Source organism: Carlito syrichta, unplaced genomic scaffold (genome assembly GCF_000164805.1).
Source record: "Carlito syrichta isolate Samal-C Ts95f unplaced genomic scaffold, Tarsius_syrichta-2.0.1 Scaffold301652, whole genome shotgun sequence".
Classification (NCBI taxonomy): domain Eukaryota; kingdom Metazoa; phylum Chordata; class Mammalia; order Primates; family Tarsiidae; genus Carlito; species Carlito syrichta.
This window is the reverse complement of record NW_007245748.1, coordinates 15,642-33,643: the sequence shown is the minus strand read 5'-3', so window position 1 is coordinate 33,643 and position 18,002 is coordinate 15,642. Positions and strand designations below refer to the sequence as shown.

Here is an 18,002-nt window from a genome sequence, read left to right as displayed (position 1 = left end):
AATTTTTTTGTTAAAAAATCATGAACGAATGTTAAATTTTGTCAAATGCCTTTCCTGCATCAATTGATATGACGTGGGTTTGTTTGTTCTTTTTTAGGTTGTTAATGTGATAAATTATAATGGTGTATTTTGAGTGTGCAACTGGCCTTGGATTCCTAGAATAAAGCCTACTTGGTCATGGTGCATTATTCTTTTTATATATTTCTACATTCAATTTGTTAATATTTTGTAGGGGATTTTTTTTGCATCTGTATTTATGAAAAATATTAATCTATAGTTTTTTCTTCCTGTATTACCTTTGTCTAGTTTCAGTTTCATTGTAGTTCTGGCCTCATAAAATGAATTGGGAAGGGTTCCTATCTCTTTGATTTTTTGAAGAGATTGTTTAATGTATAGAACTGATGTTATTTTTTTATTTAGATGCTGAGTAGAATTCACCAAAAAAAACCCTCAAGTCCATGAAAGTTCTTTTTTACAACATTTTTAAACTGTGAGTTCAATGTCTTTAATTTGGTTGTTTTTTTTTTGAGTAGGAGTCTCACTCTTTCACCCAGGCTGGAATGCAGTGGCATGCTCACAGCCACTGCAGCCTCAACCTGCTGGCCTCAGGTGATTCTTCTGCCTCAGTCTTCCAAGTAACTGGAACTACAGGCATACACCACCACATCTGGCTAATTTTTTGATTTATTGTGTAGACAAAGTCTCGCCAAGTTGCCCAGGCTGGTCTCAAACCCCTGACTCAGGCAGTCCTCTTGTCTCCACCTGCCAAAGTGCTGGGATTACAGGTGTGAGCCACTGTGCCCAGCAATTTATTTAATCTTAATAAGACTATCTCAGTTATGTATTTCATCTTCTACAATTCTTGATAACATGAAGGATTCAAGAAATTGATTCATTTTAACTGTTATCAAATTATAGGTGCAAATGATATATATTCATAGTTTTTAATTTTATTCTTTTGATTTCTATGAGTTTGTAATGCTTTCTCTTTTACTTTTGACTTTATTAATGTATGTCTTTCTACTTTTGTCTTTGTAAACTTATTGGAACTTTATCAATGATTTTTTTCAAAGAACAAGCTTTAGTTTGAATTTATGTTTATTATATTTCTATTTTTATTGATTTCTGTTCTTATATTTATTATTTCTCATCTGGTTACTTTGTGTTTCTTTGACTCTTATTTTTCTAGTTTCTTGAGATGAGTGCTTAGATTATCGATTTTAGAGTGTTCTTCTTTCCTGTTGTAATCATTTTCCACTATAAATTTGCCCGTGTTGTTTTCCCTGCATTCCACAAGTGTTTACATGTTGTATATTCACTTTTCTTCACTTCCAATTTTTTCTTGAGACTTTCTCCTTGACACATGAATTATTTAGAAGTGTATGGCTTAATTTTCAAATGTCTAGAGGTTGCCCTGTTATCTTTATGTTATTGATTCCAAATTTAGTTCTATTAGAATCAGAGAACATACCATGTATAATTTACCCTTACATTTTTTAATTGTTAAAGTTTGTCTTATGGCCTAGGATACAGTCTATCTTACTGATGTCTTATGTGACCTTGGAAAAACATGTGTATTCTGCTGTTGTTGGATGGAATGTTACAATATCAGTTAGATCCAGTTGAGTGCTTATGTCCATTCTCTATCCTTGCTGACCTTCTGTTTATCAGTCTTCTATTAACTGATATTCTCAGTTCTATCTATTACTGAGAGAACAATGTTTGCATCTCCAACTATGCTTGTGGATGTGTCTGCTTATCTCTTCAGTTCTATCTGGTTTTTGCTTCGTATATTTTAAAACTCTGTGTATGCAATCATTTAGCATTATTGCATCTTCTTGCTTCATTAATCTTTTATTGTTATGTAAGTCCATCTTTATTCCTGGAAATTATCTTTTCTCTGAAGTCTACTTTGTCTGGTATTTATATAGCCACTGCAGGCTTCTTTGAAGTAGTTTTTGCTTCATGTGTCTTTTTCCATCCTTTTGATTTTTTAACTTACCTCTACCATTATATTTGAAGTAATTTTCTTGTACACCAGTTGGACTTTTAAAAAACTAATTCTGAAAATTCCTGTCTTTGATTAGTATGCTTAGACTATTTACATTAAATATGATTATTCGTATGTTTAGATGGAGATCTGTCATTTTATTATTTGTTTTCTGTTTATTTCCTCTGCTTGTCATTCTTGCACTTCCTGTGGTTGCTGTAACAAATTGCCACAAACTTGGTGTATAAAACAACAGAATCTTATTTTCTCCCAGTTCAAGAAACCAGAAGTCTGAAATCGATACCTTGGGCCAAAATCAATTGTGTTGACAGGACTTCACTGCCTTTGGAGGCTTTCAAGGTGAATCCATTTCAGTGCCTCTTCCAAGTTCAAGTGGCATTCCTTGACTTGGGACCACCTCACTCCAATCTCTCTCTCTGGGGTCACATTGCCTCCTCCACTTTTGTCTGTGAAATCTCCATCTCATAAGGATACACATGACTGCATTTACACCTGGGTAATCCAGAATAATCACCCCATTTTAAGACTCTTAGCTTAATTGCCCCGTAAAGTCATTTTTTCCTTGTAAAGTAATATTTGCAGATTCCAGGAATTAGGGCCTGATATTTTTTGATGGCTGTTATTCAGCCTACAACACATACTTTCCTTTGGATTATTTAAACATTATTATATTTTCACTTTTATTTATTTATGTTCCTTTGAATATATTTTTTCCTTTCGTGATTGCTCTATTATAATATACATACTTAATAACGTACTTGGGATCAATATTTTAATAAGTGGAATGTAGAAACCTTACCACCATAATGTTCCTTTCTCCTCTTTATGTCATAGCCATCTTATAAGTATATATGCATATATTGGAAGCCACATCAGACAATATATATAAGTTTTGCTTTCAATGACTAAACATATTTTAAATGAATTAATGAGAAGAAATAGTCTATCATATTTACTCAGATATTGTATTTTCTTTATTCATGACTAATATTTACCCTTTCTGTTGCTCCTTCTTTCATCTTCCTTCGATTGACAAACTCATTTTAACAATTTTTTTTTAAAGCAGATACGCTAGCAACAAATTCTCTTAGTATTTCTTCACTGGTAATTTCTTTATTTCATCTTCCTTCCTGAAGGATACTTTGACTGAATATAAAGTTCCGGGTTGATAGTTGTTACTTTATTACTTAAAAGTCTTCTTTTTGGCCTCTGCCGTTTCCGATGAGAAATTGAGTTATTGTTATTTTCCTGTAGGTCATGCATTATGGTTTTCTCTAGATGATTTCAAAATTTTTCTTTGTCTTTGTTTTCCAGATGCTCGATTATGATGTGTCTGGGGATGAATTGCTGTGTGTTTGTTCTGTTTGGGGCTCACTGATTTTCTGAAACCTGCACATCTGTGTGTTGTTGTTGTTGTCTGCCAAATTTGGGATGTTTTAGCCATCATTTCTTTAGTACTTTTCAGCCCTGCCTTATTTCTCCTCTTCCTTTTATGACTCCAGTGATATGAAGGTGAAACTTTTTGATATAGCCCCACAGGTCCCTGAGTGTCTATACTTTTTTTTCAGTCTATTTTTTCTTTGTTATTCAGATAAGATAATTTCTATTATTTTATTTTCTAGCTTACTGGTTCTATTCTCTGTCTCCTCAATTCTGCTGTTGAGCTCATTTTTATTTTGATCATTGTATTTTTCAGTTCTAACATTTCCACTTGGCTCTCCTTTAAATCTTCTATTTCTTTACTGAAACTTACTGTTTTAGCATGTGTTTCAAGAGAGTTTGTGATTGTTTGTTAGAGAATGTTTATAATAGCTGCCATAAAATTTTTGCCAGATAATTCCAACATCTGTGTCATTTTGCTGTTGGTATCTGTTGATTGTCTTTTCCCATGCAGATTATATTTTCCTTTTCCTTCATATGCTGAAAATTTTTGGATTATTTTCAAGATATTTTGAATACTATACTATGAAATTCTGGCTCTTGTTTAAGTTCTAAAGAGAATGTTGATTTTTTTTAAAGCAGAAAATGTACCTTGATTATGTTTGGACTGCAAGTTTCAACTCACTTTCTGTTCACTGTGGTGCCAATGTCAATTGAGTCTTCAAAGCCTTTTCAGCACTATTCAGATATGTCCCTTGTATGTACCACTCACTGGCCAGTACCCAGATTCTCGTCTGTCTACTAGTTCAGTTCTCAAAGTCTTTTGTATGTTAATTAGCATCAAATCCATGCATGCACACCTGGGACTGAGCCTGGAAATTCATAAACTTTCTGAGCTGCTCTCTCAAGCACTCTCTCTCTGTGACCTCCCAGGAGTATCTTCTTTTATTTTCCAGTTAAAAAAACTGGGGTCTAGTTATCCCACTCTGCTACACATGCCTCCAGGGACATGAGTAGCATGAGAAAAAAGAGTTAAACTCCAATTTTGCAGTACTTTGAGTTCTGCCCTTCTTCCTCAATCTGCCTGCCACTATTTATTTTTCAGAATCCTCAAGAAGCTTCTCCATGCACTCTTGATCATTGTATAACAGGAGTTATGACTGCATTCAGTGAGAAAGATAGGGGACATCATCTGTTCTATGTTACCCAAAACTGGAGCCCGTAACCTATAGCTTTAGAGTTATCTGTTTTGTTTTTCAAATTCTAAAAAGTGGAGTTGCTATGATGTAGTAGACAAAAAGAAAAAAATTTATTTGTGAAAGACTTAATTCCAACCCTTGCTCTATTCTTTAACTTTATTTGAGCCTCTGTTTCTTTATGTGTAAATTGAGGCCTGTGTCAGGGGCCCCTAAGCCTACTCTCAGGTCCAGTGATTTGCTAGAAAGGCTTACAGGACCCAGACAAGCTGTTATATTCATAGTTATAGTTATTATAGCAAAAGGATACAGATAAAATCATCAAATGAAAAAGGTGCAGAGGTGGAATCCAGGAGAGACCAACAAGCTTTCAGTTTTCCTCTGTCAGTGACGTCTACAGACTGCTTAATTCTCCCAACAATGATGTGTGACAGCAGGCACAAAGTATTGCCAACCAGATCACCTAAATATCGGTGTCCAGGGTTTTTACTGGGGACCAGTCACATAAGCACGTAGTACTCCTATGACTGACCTGAGCTCCTCAGATGTAATACTGATATGGCATGGACCAAAGGCCCAGACCTACAAAAATAAGCCTTCACCATAAATTACATTTTCAGCATAAACTATCTGACATGGCCCAAGGCCTCAGGCATACACAGACACTCCTATTAGGCAAGACATTCCAAGGGCTCAAAAATCCCTCTCCCAAGAGCCATGTGAAAGTCATGCTGAAGAACTTGGGACTGTGCAGAAGCAGTCCAGGACTGCTGAGTGAACCCTTTCCTGCACGGACTTATAACTTCTAACTTTCAGAAGTATTGTAAGGACTAAATGGAGTGGATGTAAAATATTTTTCAGTGCCTGAAATATAGTAGGCGCTTAATAAATATTGGCTATTATGACTCTTCAGACTATTATTGAGAAGCTTTCATAGACTCCTTCTTTGATCCTTAGGGAGCAGGACTTATAGAATCAATATCCATTAGTTATAGGAAATTGGATTTCAGTTGATCTCTTACAATGTGTCAGTTCCTTTGCCAGACCTTAAAGCTTACAGAGATACAAGATCCCTGTCTTCAAGAGTTAATCTATAAATTCATATTCTACATAAAGAAGTAGCTACAGACACAAGGCTATTCCACCAGTACACCTCATTAGGGAACTGGGCGCCTCTTAAAATATTGAGCTCCTACCTCTAAAACATGAAAAGAATGATGTCTCAGGGTCTGTTTAAGGAACTGAGGATGGGCTGATGGCACCTGTACCTAGATGTGGTATTCTGAGAGCCACCAGGAACCAGGGTTCTTGTTTATCAGGACAAGCAAACAGGGTAGCCTAAGGAGAGTCTGAACTGTGTTCATGGAGGAAAGCAAAAGTGTAAAGCCAGAAAAGTGGTTCTGAGTATCAGGTACATGAGAGCCACAGACAGTCAACAAGAAAGCAATTTAAGAGCCCAAAGAAGGGAGGAGCAGATAGATACAAGGGAGATTAAAAAAAATTTATTTATTTAAAAATTGTTTATTTATTCTTGCATGTCTAAATTTCAGCCACTTTCAATGTACTCTCTGTTTGATACAATACACCTATCAAGATGCTTTTTCCACTGCTCAAAACAGTTTTTGACCTTGTCAATTTTGATGCTTTTTAATGCTTCTGCCGTTTTTTGTTTCACCTCTTCCTCTTCCCTTTGAGAATTTTTTCATCCAGGAAAACAAAAAAAAGTTACCCCAGGCAAGATCTGGTGAATAGGGAGAGTTGGGCACGAGGGTCATGCTATTTTCAGTAAAAACTGCTGAACACCCAGTGCAGTGTGGGCAGGTGCGCGCTCATAAATCACCCATTATGAAGTGGGTTAAATGCATTGAGTTTTTTTCCAAAAGAAATTCACTGAAGCTGAATGCAGCTTCTGACAACAATGCTAGCTGCTTCACTGATGCTGATGGATTCCTAGAACACTTGCCTAGTGGTGGAAGCCTGAATTAGAAGGGGCCTGCCCTTCAAAAAAATTTTTGTTTTTTTTTATTTTTAGAGTCCCCCCTCGTATACTCAGAAAGCACAGTGTGAGCCTGAGTAAAGCCAGCAGTTGGGGAAAGCCTGGGAACGCTGGCAGTTGGCGGCTCTCTGTGATCAAGTGGATTTTGGCTTGACTCAGATGGGAGTGGACGAGATGCTGAATGACCCTTAATCAGGGGTGTTAGAGATGCGCCTTGTGATGGACGTCTTAACCCTTTGCTTCTCCAGCTCTACTCTCCACTCTTCTCTACCCTGGTGTGGATCTAGGCAAATGACCTACATCACTTGCATCAATGGAATCCTTGCCCTCTCTACCCAGTTGGATTCAGATAACAGCCAGAGATTGTACAGGGGGAAGACAATGGAGTTAGGATGTCCCTGCTCCCTGTTTGTCTTCCTGTGAGGCCTGTCACCTAGGGATTGCTGTTTTCCTTGGCTAAGGGTCATAGTTCCTCTCAAAGTGTCCATGTTTACATGGCTCTCTCTTCCGGGATCTAGTAGCCATTCCCTGCCCTCCACCCTCCAAGCCTAGAGATGGCAGCAGCTCCACAGTTACCAGTTACAGGAAACTACACTATCCCTTATGGGTCTCCTATATCTTGTCGATACCTCAATAGAAAATATTATGAAGCACTTCTTGGATTATCCTAATGTGAATGTGTCTTCTGTTTCTTGGTTTCACGCTGGCTGAGGCAAGGTTCTGAATTGAGAAGATGTACTAGATTATTTCTAAAAACTCTGTACTTCTATGGCTCTGGATTTCTTATCACCAACCCTGCATTTTTGTATGTCTGAGTGCAGAAATGACAATTAGCTTTCTGCACCTAGAAACTCACAGCAAATATCTTTGTGGTGTATATGAAGTTCATCTAGAGACTTATAATTCAGTTTAGCCACATAATATACATGATTTATTATTTTTATAAGAATGTATGTTTTCAGTATGAACTGCAGTATTTTTCGGTTGCTCTTCCAGTGTCTATAGGGTCAGCTAACATCTTTACTGATGTTACATAAAAGAGCCAAAGAAGGCTTACACTGGCCAAACAACTACTTCCCAGGCTTTGGCAATTTTGTAGAAGAGTTATAATTAATCTCAAATATCTTTCATAAATAGGCTGCTAAGCCATGCTCCAACCCTTTCTGGGAAGACTGAATAGTTGAGGCTCTCAATCATGATGCTGTTCAAAGGATATGCGAGAACCTCAAGAAAAGAATGAAGAGACTGCATTGTCCACATGACTGTGAACCGCAGGCTGGTAGTCCACAGAAGACATATTGACTTCTGATGTGGAAAGCATCTCCATTTGGCTCAGAATAAGAAGATTTTGTTGTCATTGCTTGGTTTGATTTTGAGGCCATCTTACTTCTAAAGAGTCATTATCTTTTAGAGATACACAGTGAGATGTATATGAATAAAATGGTACGACTGGGGTTTGCTTCACAATAGTACTGAAAGGGAAAGTGAGTGGAAGTAGGGACAAAACAAGATGGGCAATGAGTTGATAACTCTTGAAGCTGGGTGGTGGAAACATGAAGGCCCATTGTACAATGTTCTTTATTTTTGTGTGATTTTGAAATTACTGAGTATTAAAAGTTAAGTGAATAAGCAGTTCATTAAAAACATACTTCTTCCTATAGGAAAACTCATTTGTTTTTTTCTTGGTACCCATGGTGTCATACAGAAGATCTGTGTGTAGGTTTCAGAAATGTGATAGGAAAAATGCATCGAAACAAAACATAAATGAGGAATGCTACTTTTTGTGCAAGTTTAATCAAACCATGCTCAATGGAAAATATCAAGATGATATTATTCAAAATGTACATTTAGAGTATTCTTTCATGAACTGAGAAGAAAGACAAGCAGCAATACTACATGTATGTTTTAAAAGAAATTATGTGTGGACTTGATTCTAAATACCCTGGGCTGGGGAGAACTGGGTGAGGTTATAGATGAAATAAAATTGATGGTGAGTTAATATTGCTTGAATTAGGGGATGGATACTTGAGAGCTCATTATACTATTCATTCTACTTTCGTATATACTTTGACTTTTCCATAGAGTGGTTTTAAAACATAAAACATATATATCACATGTTCAAAACATGGCCATTTTACGTTAGGAAAGTACTAACTTGTATGATTTTATGAAATGTAATATTATGTTATTTATCTCTCATTTTCTTAGAGTCTGTGTTTTCTAATACATTGCCATTTGTCTGTTTCTTTCATCTTCCCTCACCCCTTAGTTTTGTCTGTTATACGGAACCAAGCTGGTATTCCAGGAGCGAGCCTGGTATTTGGAACATAAATTCTTGACTCCCATGGCTAGCAGAAGGATCAGGAGTCAGGTAAGCATCCCTGGAGTGCAGAAGAAACCCTTTATGCATCAGTTTTGGGTTCCTTGCTTTCTTAGAAAACAGTCTTGCGATCCATTGATGGTTTCTACTCAAGAATTTTTATACCTTGAGGACTTCACATACATGTTTTCATTGCCTACCATGATCATATTACACTCCAGAGTTCAAGTGACAAGAGAATGACTCACCGTGCAAGAACTTCCTGACATGAAAAGCAGAGGAGGGAATCAAAGAGTTTTCTTCCTTGTCTTGGATTTAAAAAGAGTATTAATGATTTTTATTTTCCTACTTCTTACAAAAATCTAGTACCTCATTCTTCGTATTCAGAAGAAAGAACTGTGGTATTTTTATGTCGGTGGTAGCCACCGGAATTCAATATGGTGGCTAACGAGCACCTGGAAATGAAGGTGGGGCCAGTGAACCACCACCAACATACTACTCAAAAGAAAAAGAATGCAAAACAGCATACTCATCAGTAGAACAAGCCTCTGAGTACCTCTTCTCTGGAGTTCCTTTGTTAAATGCTGACACACAAACAGATATAAGCCTCAGTCTCTTCATTCAAGGGAGCTCATTGTATTTGGGAACACAAAAACAACTTTAAAAACACAAACACTCTCCTGGGGAGTAGAGGTTTTTAAATAAATTTGGCCACAGGAATAAATTCAAAGTTCAGAGAATGTTAGGAGTGAATGTTATTCTTATGCTAAGCCTTGAAGAGTAGAAAATTAAGACAAGGGAAGATGGTAGTCTTGGTGAGAGGGGGAAATGCAGCTGAACCTTCAGACAGAGTTGATAAAGTGAGCAGGCTTGTAGAAATGGGAGTACTTCGGACAGACATGTTAAGAAACAACGAAGGGTTACCTGTCTGATGAAAACCTGGAGAAGTGTACAGGAGCCAGACTACAATGGACTCAGAAGAACCTTGAAGAATCTTTTTCCTGTTCTGGAAAACACAGATTATGGAGAAAAGCATATATAATGATGTTTCGGTCATGTATTGCTATGTAACAAATGACCCCAAACTTATGGCTTAAAACAACCACCACTTATTATTTATCTTAGTCCATTTTTTGCTGCTATAACAGAATAGCATAGACTGGGGTAATTTATAAAGAAAAGAAATTTATTTCTTACAGTACTGGAAGCTGGAAAGTCCAAGGTCAATGAGATTCATCTGGCAAGAGCCTTCATGCGGTGTCATCCTATGTGGGGAGGAGGAAGGGCAAGAGAGGGTGGGAGTGAGAAAGAAGTAGGGGAGGGGGCTGAACTTATCCTCTTATCAGAAACCCACTCCTGTGATAGTAGCATTCATCCATTCATGAAGGCAGAGCCCTCATGACCTAATCACCTCTTAAAGGTCCCATCTTTCAATACTGTTACATTGGGAATTTAGTTTCCAATGCATCAACTCTGAGGGCCACATTCAAACCATAGACGCATTTCTCATGATCTGCAGTCTGGGCATGGCTCAGCTGGACAGTCTTTCTGCTTCACATGGTGTCTGCTGGGGCTAAGTGCCCACGATGACTTCTTCATTCTAGGGCTGGCACCTCAGGTGGAATGATAAGAACCTGAGCTGGGATGACAGGAACAAACTGGCAATTGTCTCTTTCCATGTAGCCGAGTTTGGGCTTATTCACCGAACAGTAGTCTCAGGGTGGTTGAATATTTTACATGATGGCTGCTTCCAAAAAGAAAATGGGAGATTCCAGTTTTCTTAAAGGCCAAGCCCAGGATTAACATAGTGTTACTCCGATTGAGTTCTATAAGTCAGAGGAAGTGGCAACGGCAGCACTACTCAGGGCTGGAGGAAAGACTTCACCTTTTGATGTGCACGTAGGGAAGGAAAGAATTGATGGCAGCAAACTTTGGAGACTGCCTTTTACAAGGAGAATGTGTACTTTGGAAAGAAAAAAGGAGAGTGTTGTATAATTTTTTTAAAATACTACATACCAAAAGATTTTAAATCTGCATGCCAGGTATTTCAGTGATATGGAATTAGATAAACAATACATCAAAGGAATATTAAGTTAAAAAAGTAAACTTGCATATTAAAACATTCTTATAGTACAACATGCTTTTTACACTTTTTATTTACTGGATCATCAAAGCAGCCTAGAAGATAAGCAAGGAGGAGCCAGCCACCTTGGAACAAGCTTTATCTGTGGAGCTATAGGATACCTCAACATCTTCTTTGTCAGATCAATGAGCTGCCAGTCACTCACTCAGTCCCTTTTCTAGCAGTGGAGCTGGCACAAATCCTTTCGTTCCCATTGCCACCACACTCCTTTGCAGGGATCTCAAGGCTTTAGAGAAATAATTAGCAGCTTTTCTTCAACAACGTGAAGAAATAGGAGTGTGTTTGCAAAGAAGAAAAGAGTCTGAGACATTTGGTATTACTGAAACTAGTCTAGGTGTTTTCACATGATATATTTTCAAGCTTACTGATTCTTTCTTCAGATGCATCCAGTGTGTTAGTTAACCCCCCTCCCCCAATTTTTAACTCCAATTGTTGTAATTTTATTTAAATCTTTTTTGTTTTCTTTTTTATATCTTACATCACTTTTTAGTTTCCCATTCCCCTGATATATTCAATATAGTCTCTTTTTTATACATTGCAACAAAGTTGTTTTATAGTCTGTAGAGGATAATTGCAGTACCTTAAATCTTTACAGGTCTCTCTTTTTGCCTGTTGCTTCTTGTATGTGTCTGGTTTTCTTTTTTGTGTGTTGGTCATTTTTTTTTTTTTTTTTTTGAGAAATACTGTATAAGATTCATATGAAGGCCAAATATAAGGTAACTTCCCATTGCAAGACCTCTGAAATCACTCTCAGTTCAAGACTCACCTTAAACCAAATTGAAGGCTTGAGGTTTTCTGGAAGACTCAGATACTTTCAATCAGGGTAGTATTTCTTTACCCTCCCCCAGGATTATAGTTCTTTGGCATCCCATCTTATCATGGTAAGGGGATCCTATTAAATTTCTTGCATAGTGCTGGCCCTGGTTTTTGACTATCATTATCATTATCTCCTACCCCCCTCCCCAACTCAAGTGTCAAAGTGAAAGTTCATATTTGCTGGTAGTGGCAAACACTTTCAAGATAAATGTGATTTTCTTATTTATTCCTGTATGTTCCTGTTTTTCCTTAAATTTTGGCTTGATTGTTTAATTGATGCTTTAAAAATGTTTTCCATATTTTTCTCAACTATTTTGGTTGTTTTCAGCAGGTAGGTTGGTTAAAAATATCTAGCCTTCTGTCCTCACAAATCCCCTTCAATGTTATTCTACATGATCTCATAACAATCCTGTGAATGATTTTCATTATTCTTATGCATCCATGAGGAAACCAAGGCCCAAAGTGGCAAAGTAACCAGCTCAAAGTAACACAACTAGTAAAAACCCATATCTCTCTGACTCCAAACATTTCCATCAGTCAGTAACAACAGCCACAATTCTTGATTTCTAACTCATTCCTCAATAAAAGGAACCTGAGTCCTTGGAGAAACAGCTGATTCTAGGGCTGGGCAGTGAATATGCAAGATGAGTCTGGGGGATAATCTATAGTCCGAAAGTAAGAAAGTGCTCAAAACACACAAACTCCCCAAAATCCATAATGATGGGGTATGTCCAAGAAACATAGGAAGAAACTAAATGGAAGAGCTCCCAGTGGCCAGGGCTGGAACAATTTGAACAACAAAATAATGTAATGTTGGTGTATAACTCAAAGTATAAAATAATTAAATACAAGTCCATAATGATATGACTAAACAAACACATAAATGGGGGAAAAGATAAGTCTTTCTTGCAGAAGAATTCCAAATAATATATGTAGATACTCCTCCCTCCAGGAGGAAAAACTTAATTCTGGTTCTCATGAATGTGGGTTGAACTTAGTGAGTTGCTTTTATTTTAAAGAATAGATTATGGAAATGGGAAATAGTTAATTTACAGTACAGAAACCTGGTAGATCCCACCTTAACCAAGTGATTAAGGTTAATGTCATCAGTGATATATCATGTTGATAGCATGTACCCTCTGATATAATATGATGAAAAAAGCATTTCCCCCTTCCCCAAAACCCATAATCAAAATCTAATCATGAGAAGAAAAATCAGTCAAAGCCAAATGGGGGAACAGTCTGCAAAATGCCTGACCAGTAGTACTCCTCAAAACTGGCAATGAGTGAAAGACAAGGAAACTATCACAGATCAGAAGAGACTAGGGAGACATGATGACTAAATTTAATGTGGTATCTCTTGGATTGAATCCTGAAACAGAAAAAGGACATTCCCAGAAAAACTGGTAATATCTGAGTAAAGTCTGTAGTTTAGTTAATAGTAATGCATCTATATTGGTTTCTTAATTTTTACAATGGACCATAGTTATATAAGATATTAACATTGGTAAATTGGATGAAGGGCATACAAAAATGCTCTATTATTTTTGGAACTTTTCTGTAAATCTAAAATTATTGCAAAATTAAAAGTTTATTAAGAAAACAAAAAGTCAGTATAGTGAGATTGTAATCATCCTGCTTGGACTGATTCTAAATGATAAAACTTTCCAGAACACCCAGGAATTATCCTGAAGCTTTAGGCTAATGATAATTAGAAATGTGTATATTTATACTAAAAAGAATTATCTCATTTCATCCTCATAAAGACCTTCAAGGTGAGGCTAGTATAATCTCCATTCAACAACTGAGTCAAACTCTGAATCAGAGAAGTTAAACAACTGTCCAAGATTCTAGCTGAGCATAGAAACCTGAACTCCTAACCCCAATTGGAGGTGGATTAAGCCTAAGGCATCGCCCATTTGTAGCCCTATTCAACTCTTGGAGCACTGTAGAGCACTAAAACCTGAGGAGTCCATGCACTTCCCCAAAGGCCTACCCGATACCCCCAGGCAGCCAAAATCCAGCCACATACTCAGAGAGTAGCATGAGTGGCCAGTTGTCCCACTGAGGCCCACAAGATAGGATACTGGGTTGGGGTTAGTTTCATTTTTAAAATTCAAGCCAACCCCCCACAGCCCTTCAGCCATGATAATGAACACCTTTGTTTTGCCTGGAACATCAGTGTTGACAGGGCAGGTCCATATTCATGATCTCATATCACCCTCACAAGCACCCTTTAGTATAAACAGCTGGGACTCCACTTTAGGCGCTGGGAATCCAAAGTTGACTTGCTGCTCAGTGAGGGTGGGAAACTGAGGCTTCCATGATGGGTTTTGGGCTCCACTGCTGTTCTAGTGTCCCCAGGACAGAGGAGTAGGATGAGCCACTCGCTCCCCCTTTATTCCTTCTCTGTGTGACCTTGACTCAAAGGCAGTCAGTGGTGGTGCCCCCCCCCCCCCCAGGCTCCATCAGGACAAAGTCCCTAAGTCCACGAGAGTCCTGTGCCCTGTCCGTTAAGTGTTGTTGCAGGGGTATGTATGGAACAATTGCATTCTTTGTTCTTGGAAATGTAGTGTCCAGGCATTATCTTGTTTCAGTCTTCATTAACCCAGACCTTTGCATTCATTTTGCTTCAGATAATTCTCAGCATTAGAGAGTAGCAATCAACTGAGGCTTATTTTAAGGAAGAAAGCCTTTCAAAATAACTCCACAGTCAACAATTGTGTACCTCCATTAAAATCAATCTCATTTTGTTTTTTTTTAAATAAGACAAAGTAAAATCTCAGCTTTTAAAATAGTGCGTTTTAATGCAAATGACTTGGCTGTTAGTCTCTTCACACCATCCCTTGAAGTAGAGTGCGGTTATAAATAGAGAAACCTCAGTTTGCTCTCTGGACTCCTGGGCACAGTGGCCCTGCTCTGTCAGTGCCCCCCAACACTGGGAGAGTGGCTCTCTTGGAACATATGGAGAAGAAGCAAGTACATGTGGACGTGTGTCAGCCCACCCTGAGGAATTGACACAGGAGGAAGCTTTCCCGTCTATGTGTGTTGAGAGAACCACAGCCCAGCTGTGGGTTGCCGACCAAAAAAAAGGCCCTATTCAGCATGGTGAAAATAATACTTAGCAAAATGTTGAATCAGGTTCATTTTCCTGTCCTGAACTCAAATAATGGAACCATGTGAGCATGCAGGTGATGAAGGACCCGCGGGGAAGGGAGGCGGCTGCATGGCCCAGGAATGGGAGGGAGGAGGGTCGCTCCGGTACCTCCCAGAGGCCCTGGAGATTTGGCTGTAAGATTAGCAGAGTTGAAAAACTAAAACCTTGCTCACGAAGAGAGAAAATAAATACTGATCATGACCAGGCCTGAGAAATCTGGACCCCCCCCCCACTATCCCTAGTAGTTGGTCACATTTACACCCACAGCTGTTATCTCTTCACTCAAATGTTGCCTTCAGGCCCTGTTTGAGTCCTGCTCTGTCAGTTCCTAGAGGCACTGTTTCTGTGGCGTCTCAGTCCACCAGAGGCTTTCTCCCATTCCTCTAAGACCAGTTTCATTTTCATGTGCCCACTGATGTGTTAGGTGAAGCCCATATTCACCAGCTCAGGCCCAAGTCCTGTGTGCACCCTTGCCATTAAACGGACACAGGAGCAGAAGCAGCACCCAGCAGCCTACATCTGCCCCCCTGAAAGGAAACTTGGGGGTTTTTTTTCCCTGCCTGGGGGAGAGCTACTTAATGCCAGGCTGCAAAAAGAATGCCAAGGAAGGTTTGTTGGTGCCATGTGATCTGGACTCTGACTGCATCTGCCCAAGTCTAAAGTGACCATAGGGCTTGGGTTTTAGTTTCAGTTCAGTCAATCAAATGGCAGAATCATTGAGAAGGAAAAGCATTCAGGCGTGTTGATGGATGGGCTGTTCGAGTAGTTCTGAGTAGACATGGCCCTTGGCATACTGCTTTATTCTCAGGAGATGTGGCTTGGAGTCAGAATGTGCAAAAGTGTGACAGACCCCAGGCCCCCAAAGCCAGGATGCTGCTCGGATCCTTGGAATCTAGAAGACAGACTGCCCTCATTTATTAAGTATAGAATATAAATGCAGACATTGCTTAGTGGCAAAAAGGCTTGGGGTGGAAGAAACAACATAGGGAAAACATTAAGGGGGGGAGCCAGGTATGGGGATATGAGCCCTTCTCAAATCAGGACTTCAAGGAGACCATGTACTCCACACCCGTACCCATGAGGCTTAGAATACATGTGGCCTGAACTTCCTACAAATGCAATGCTGGCTGTTTTCCATGCCACACTGCATGTTTCTTTTGAATGAACACTCATATTTCCCATCCTTCTGTTTCCCTTTCCCCAAGCTACCTGGATCAAGGCGGCTTAGCAGATGTTCAGATACCAGAATCAAATGCCCCATGAACTGAGGTTTCAGGCACAGCATCCTAAAACATTCATTGAAGTGGGAAAGGAATGTGGGATTTCTTAGACCCTCGGCCTCACTTCCTACCCACAGACTTTTGCTTTTCTTTGTAAAAAATATGAAGAAAAAAATAAAAAGAAAACTCCTTTTCTCCTACCCCAACCCCACCCACCCAGTAATGCCCATGTGACTTGGCTGCAAGCCAGCAGTAAGGTTGTGAGAACCCCTGACTGTGCCATCCTGGATGAGTGAACAAGCTGGTGGGGGGGGGAAGCATACTCTGCTAGAGTGGGAAGGGACAGCTCCTGATTGATGGCTGTGGTCAAGGAATTGAGGGCATTCTTGAAGTGACTTTGCAATGGAGTGCTCATGCCGGGAATGCAATTGGGAGTCAAATTTTAAGATGCTCTTTGATTTGAAAGCAGCCCAAGCACTGACTTTAACCCATTCTCACTTCTGTAGAACTCCTAGTTCACTCCAAGGGACAGCAGGGACTAGCCAGAATGTAAGCGTATCTGGGTCCACCTTATCGTCCCAGAGCCAAAGACTCTAAAACAGGGAGTTGGGAAAATAATAGTGGGGCAGAATGCTGCTGACAAAGGGAAAATCTCCCTTTTCCCTTCCTCCCCTCTCCTCCTGACCCTGCCTGCTCCCTAGTGACATGCAGGTCATTCAACTCAGGTTAAGAAAATACAAATGGGATTTGGTTTCTTCAGTTTGGCCAGTAAAGGGAACCCCGAGGTCGCCCCCACTACAATCCTGGTTTCCTTGCAGCAGCCACCTGGTCAGCCTTCGCGCTTTACCCCACAGTACAGCTTTGTGTATTTGAGGAATGAGTTGGGATCATTCTATTTCCTTCATTCAAGGGTAACTTGTTATAATCATGGGAGAGGGCAAGTTATTTTGCTGAGCTCCAGTCTCTGTGTTCTTCTGGCAGCTGAATTATTGTGGGCTCCTTGGGGAGATGCTGAAAGTGCTGGGTAATTGGGGTGCCCTTCTCCATGAGTATCTTTGATTTCCTCCAGGATATACAATGCAAATTTCTGACTGTTGAAATGTATACCTAAGAGCAGCCATGTGACACACAAAAAAAGACCCTCTGGAGATGAAATTCAGCCGAGTCCCATCAGACCCCCGTCACAGCTAAGGACAAGGTGGATTGTGTTATAATTCCAGGAATTATCAAACTTGAAACAGAAATGACCCCTAATACATCCGTTTTGGGTATATGTTAATATTCTAGCTAGAAATCCATACTTTTCATAAAACAAAATGTGTTTGTAGTTGCTTTTCATTTTTCTGATGGTAAGCCACCCCTTTCCTTTGATTTTAGAGTTAAGACAATGTGGTGGCCTGCTCCACTTCTGCCCTTCTCTGGGAGACTCAAAGCACTTAGTACTTAGTGACCATAAAGACAGCATGTTTTAAGGCACAAAACAGGGGCAGGACTCACTTGTGAGAAGCCACACATCTGTGGGAAACTGAGGTTCCCTCCTGAACAGCTAGTCATTCAAGTCAAAGATATGGCCTTGAACCACCAAGCATGAACTTCATTGGCTACCGCTGAGACAGTGTAAGTAAAAATATCCAGGTCAGCTGGGCTCGGTGGCTCAGCCTGTAATCCCGCGCCTTTGGGATGCTGAGGTGAGTGGATTGCCTGAGCCCGCGGGTTCGAGACCTGCCTGGGCAGGCGAGACCTCATCTCTACAATAAATCAAA

At 39.4% G+C, this 18,002-nt stretch overlaps 1 protein-coding gene across 1 annotated transcript in view; it reads left to right on the top strand.

Moving 5' to 3' along the window:
• The window catches only part of ACOXL (acyl-CoA oxidase like), a gene marked incomplete at its 3' end in the record, with an annotated part of 406,243 nt that overhangs the window by 372,657 nt on the left and 15,584 nt on the right, over positions 1–18,002 (top strand). Inside the window, exon 18 of the mRNA XM_021710927.1 lies at positions 8,853–8,954. Within this exon, the coding sequence (XP_021566602.1) occupies positions 8,853–8,954 (102 nt within the window). The remainder of the gene's footprint in view (positions 1–8,852; positions 8,955–18,002) is intronic.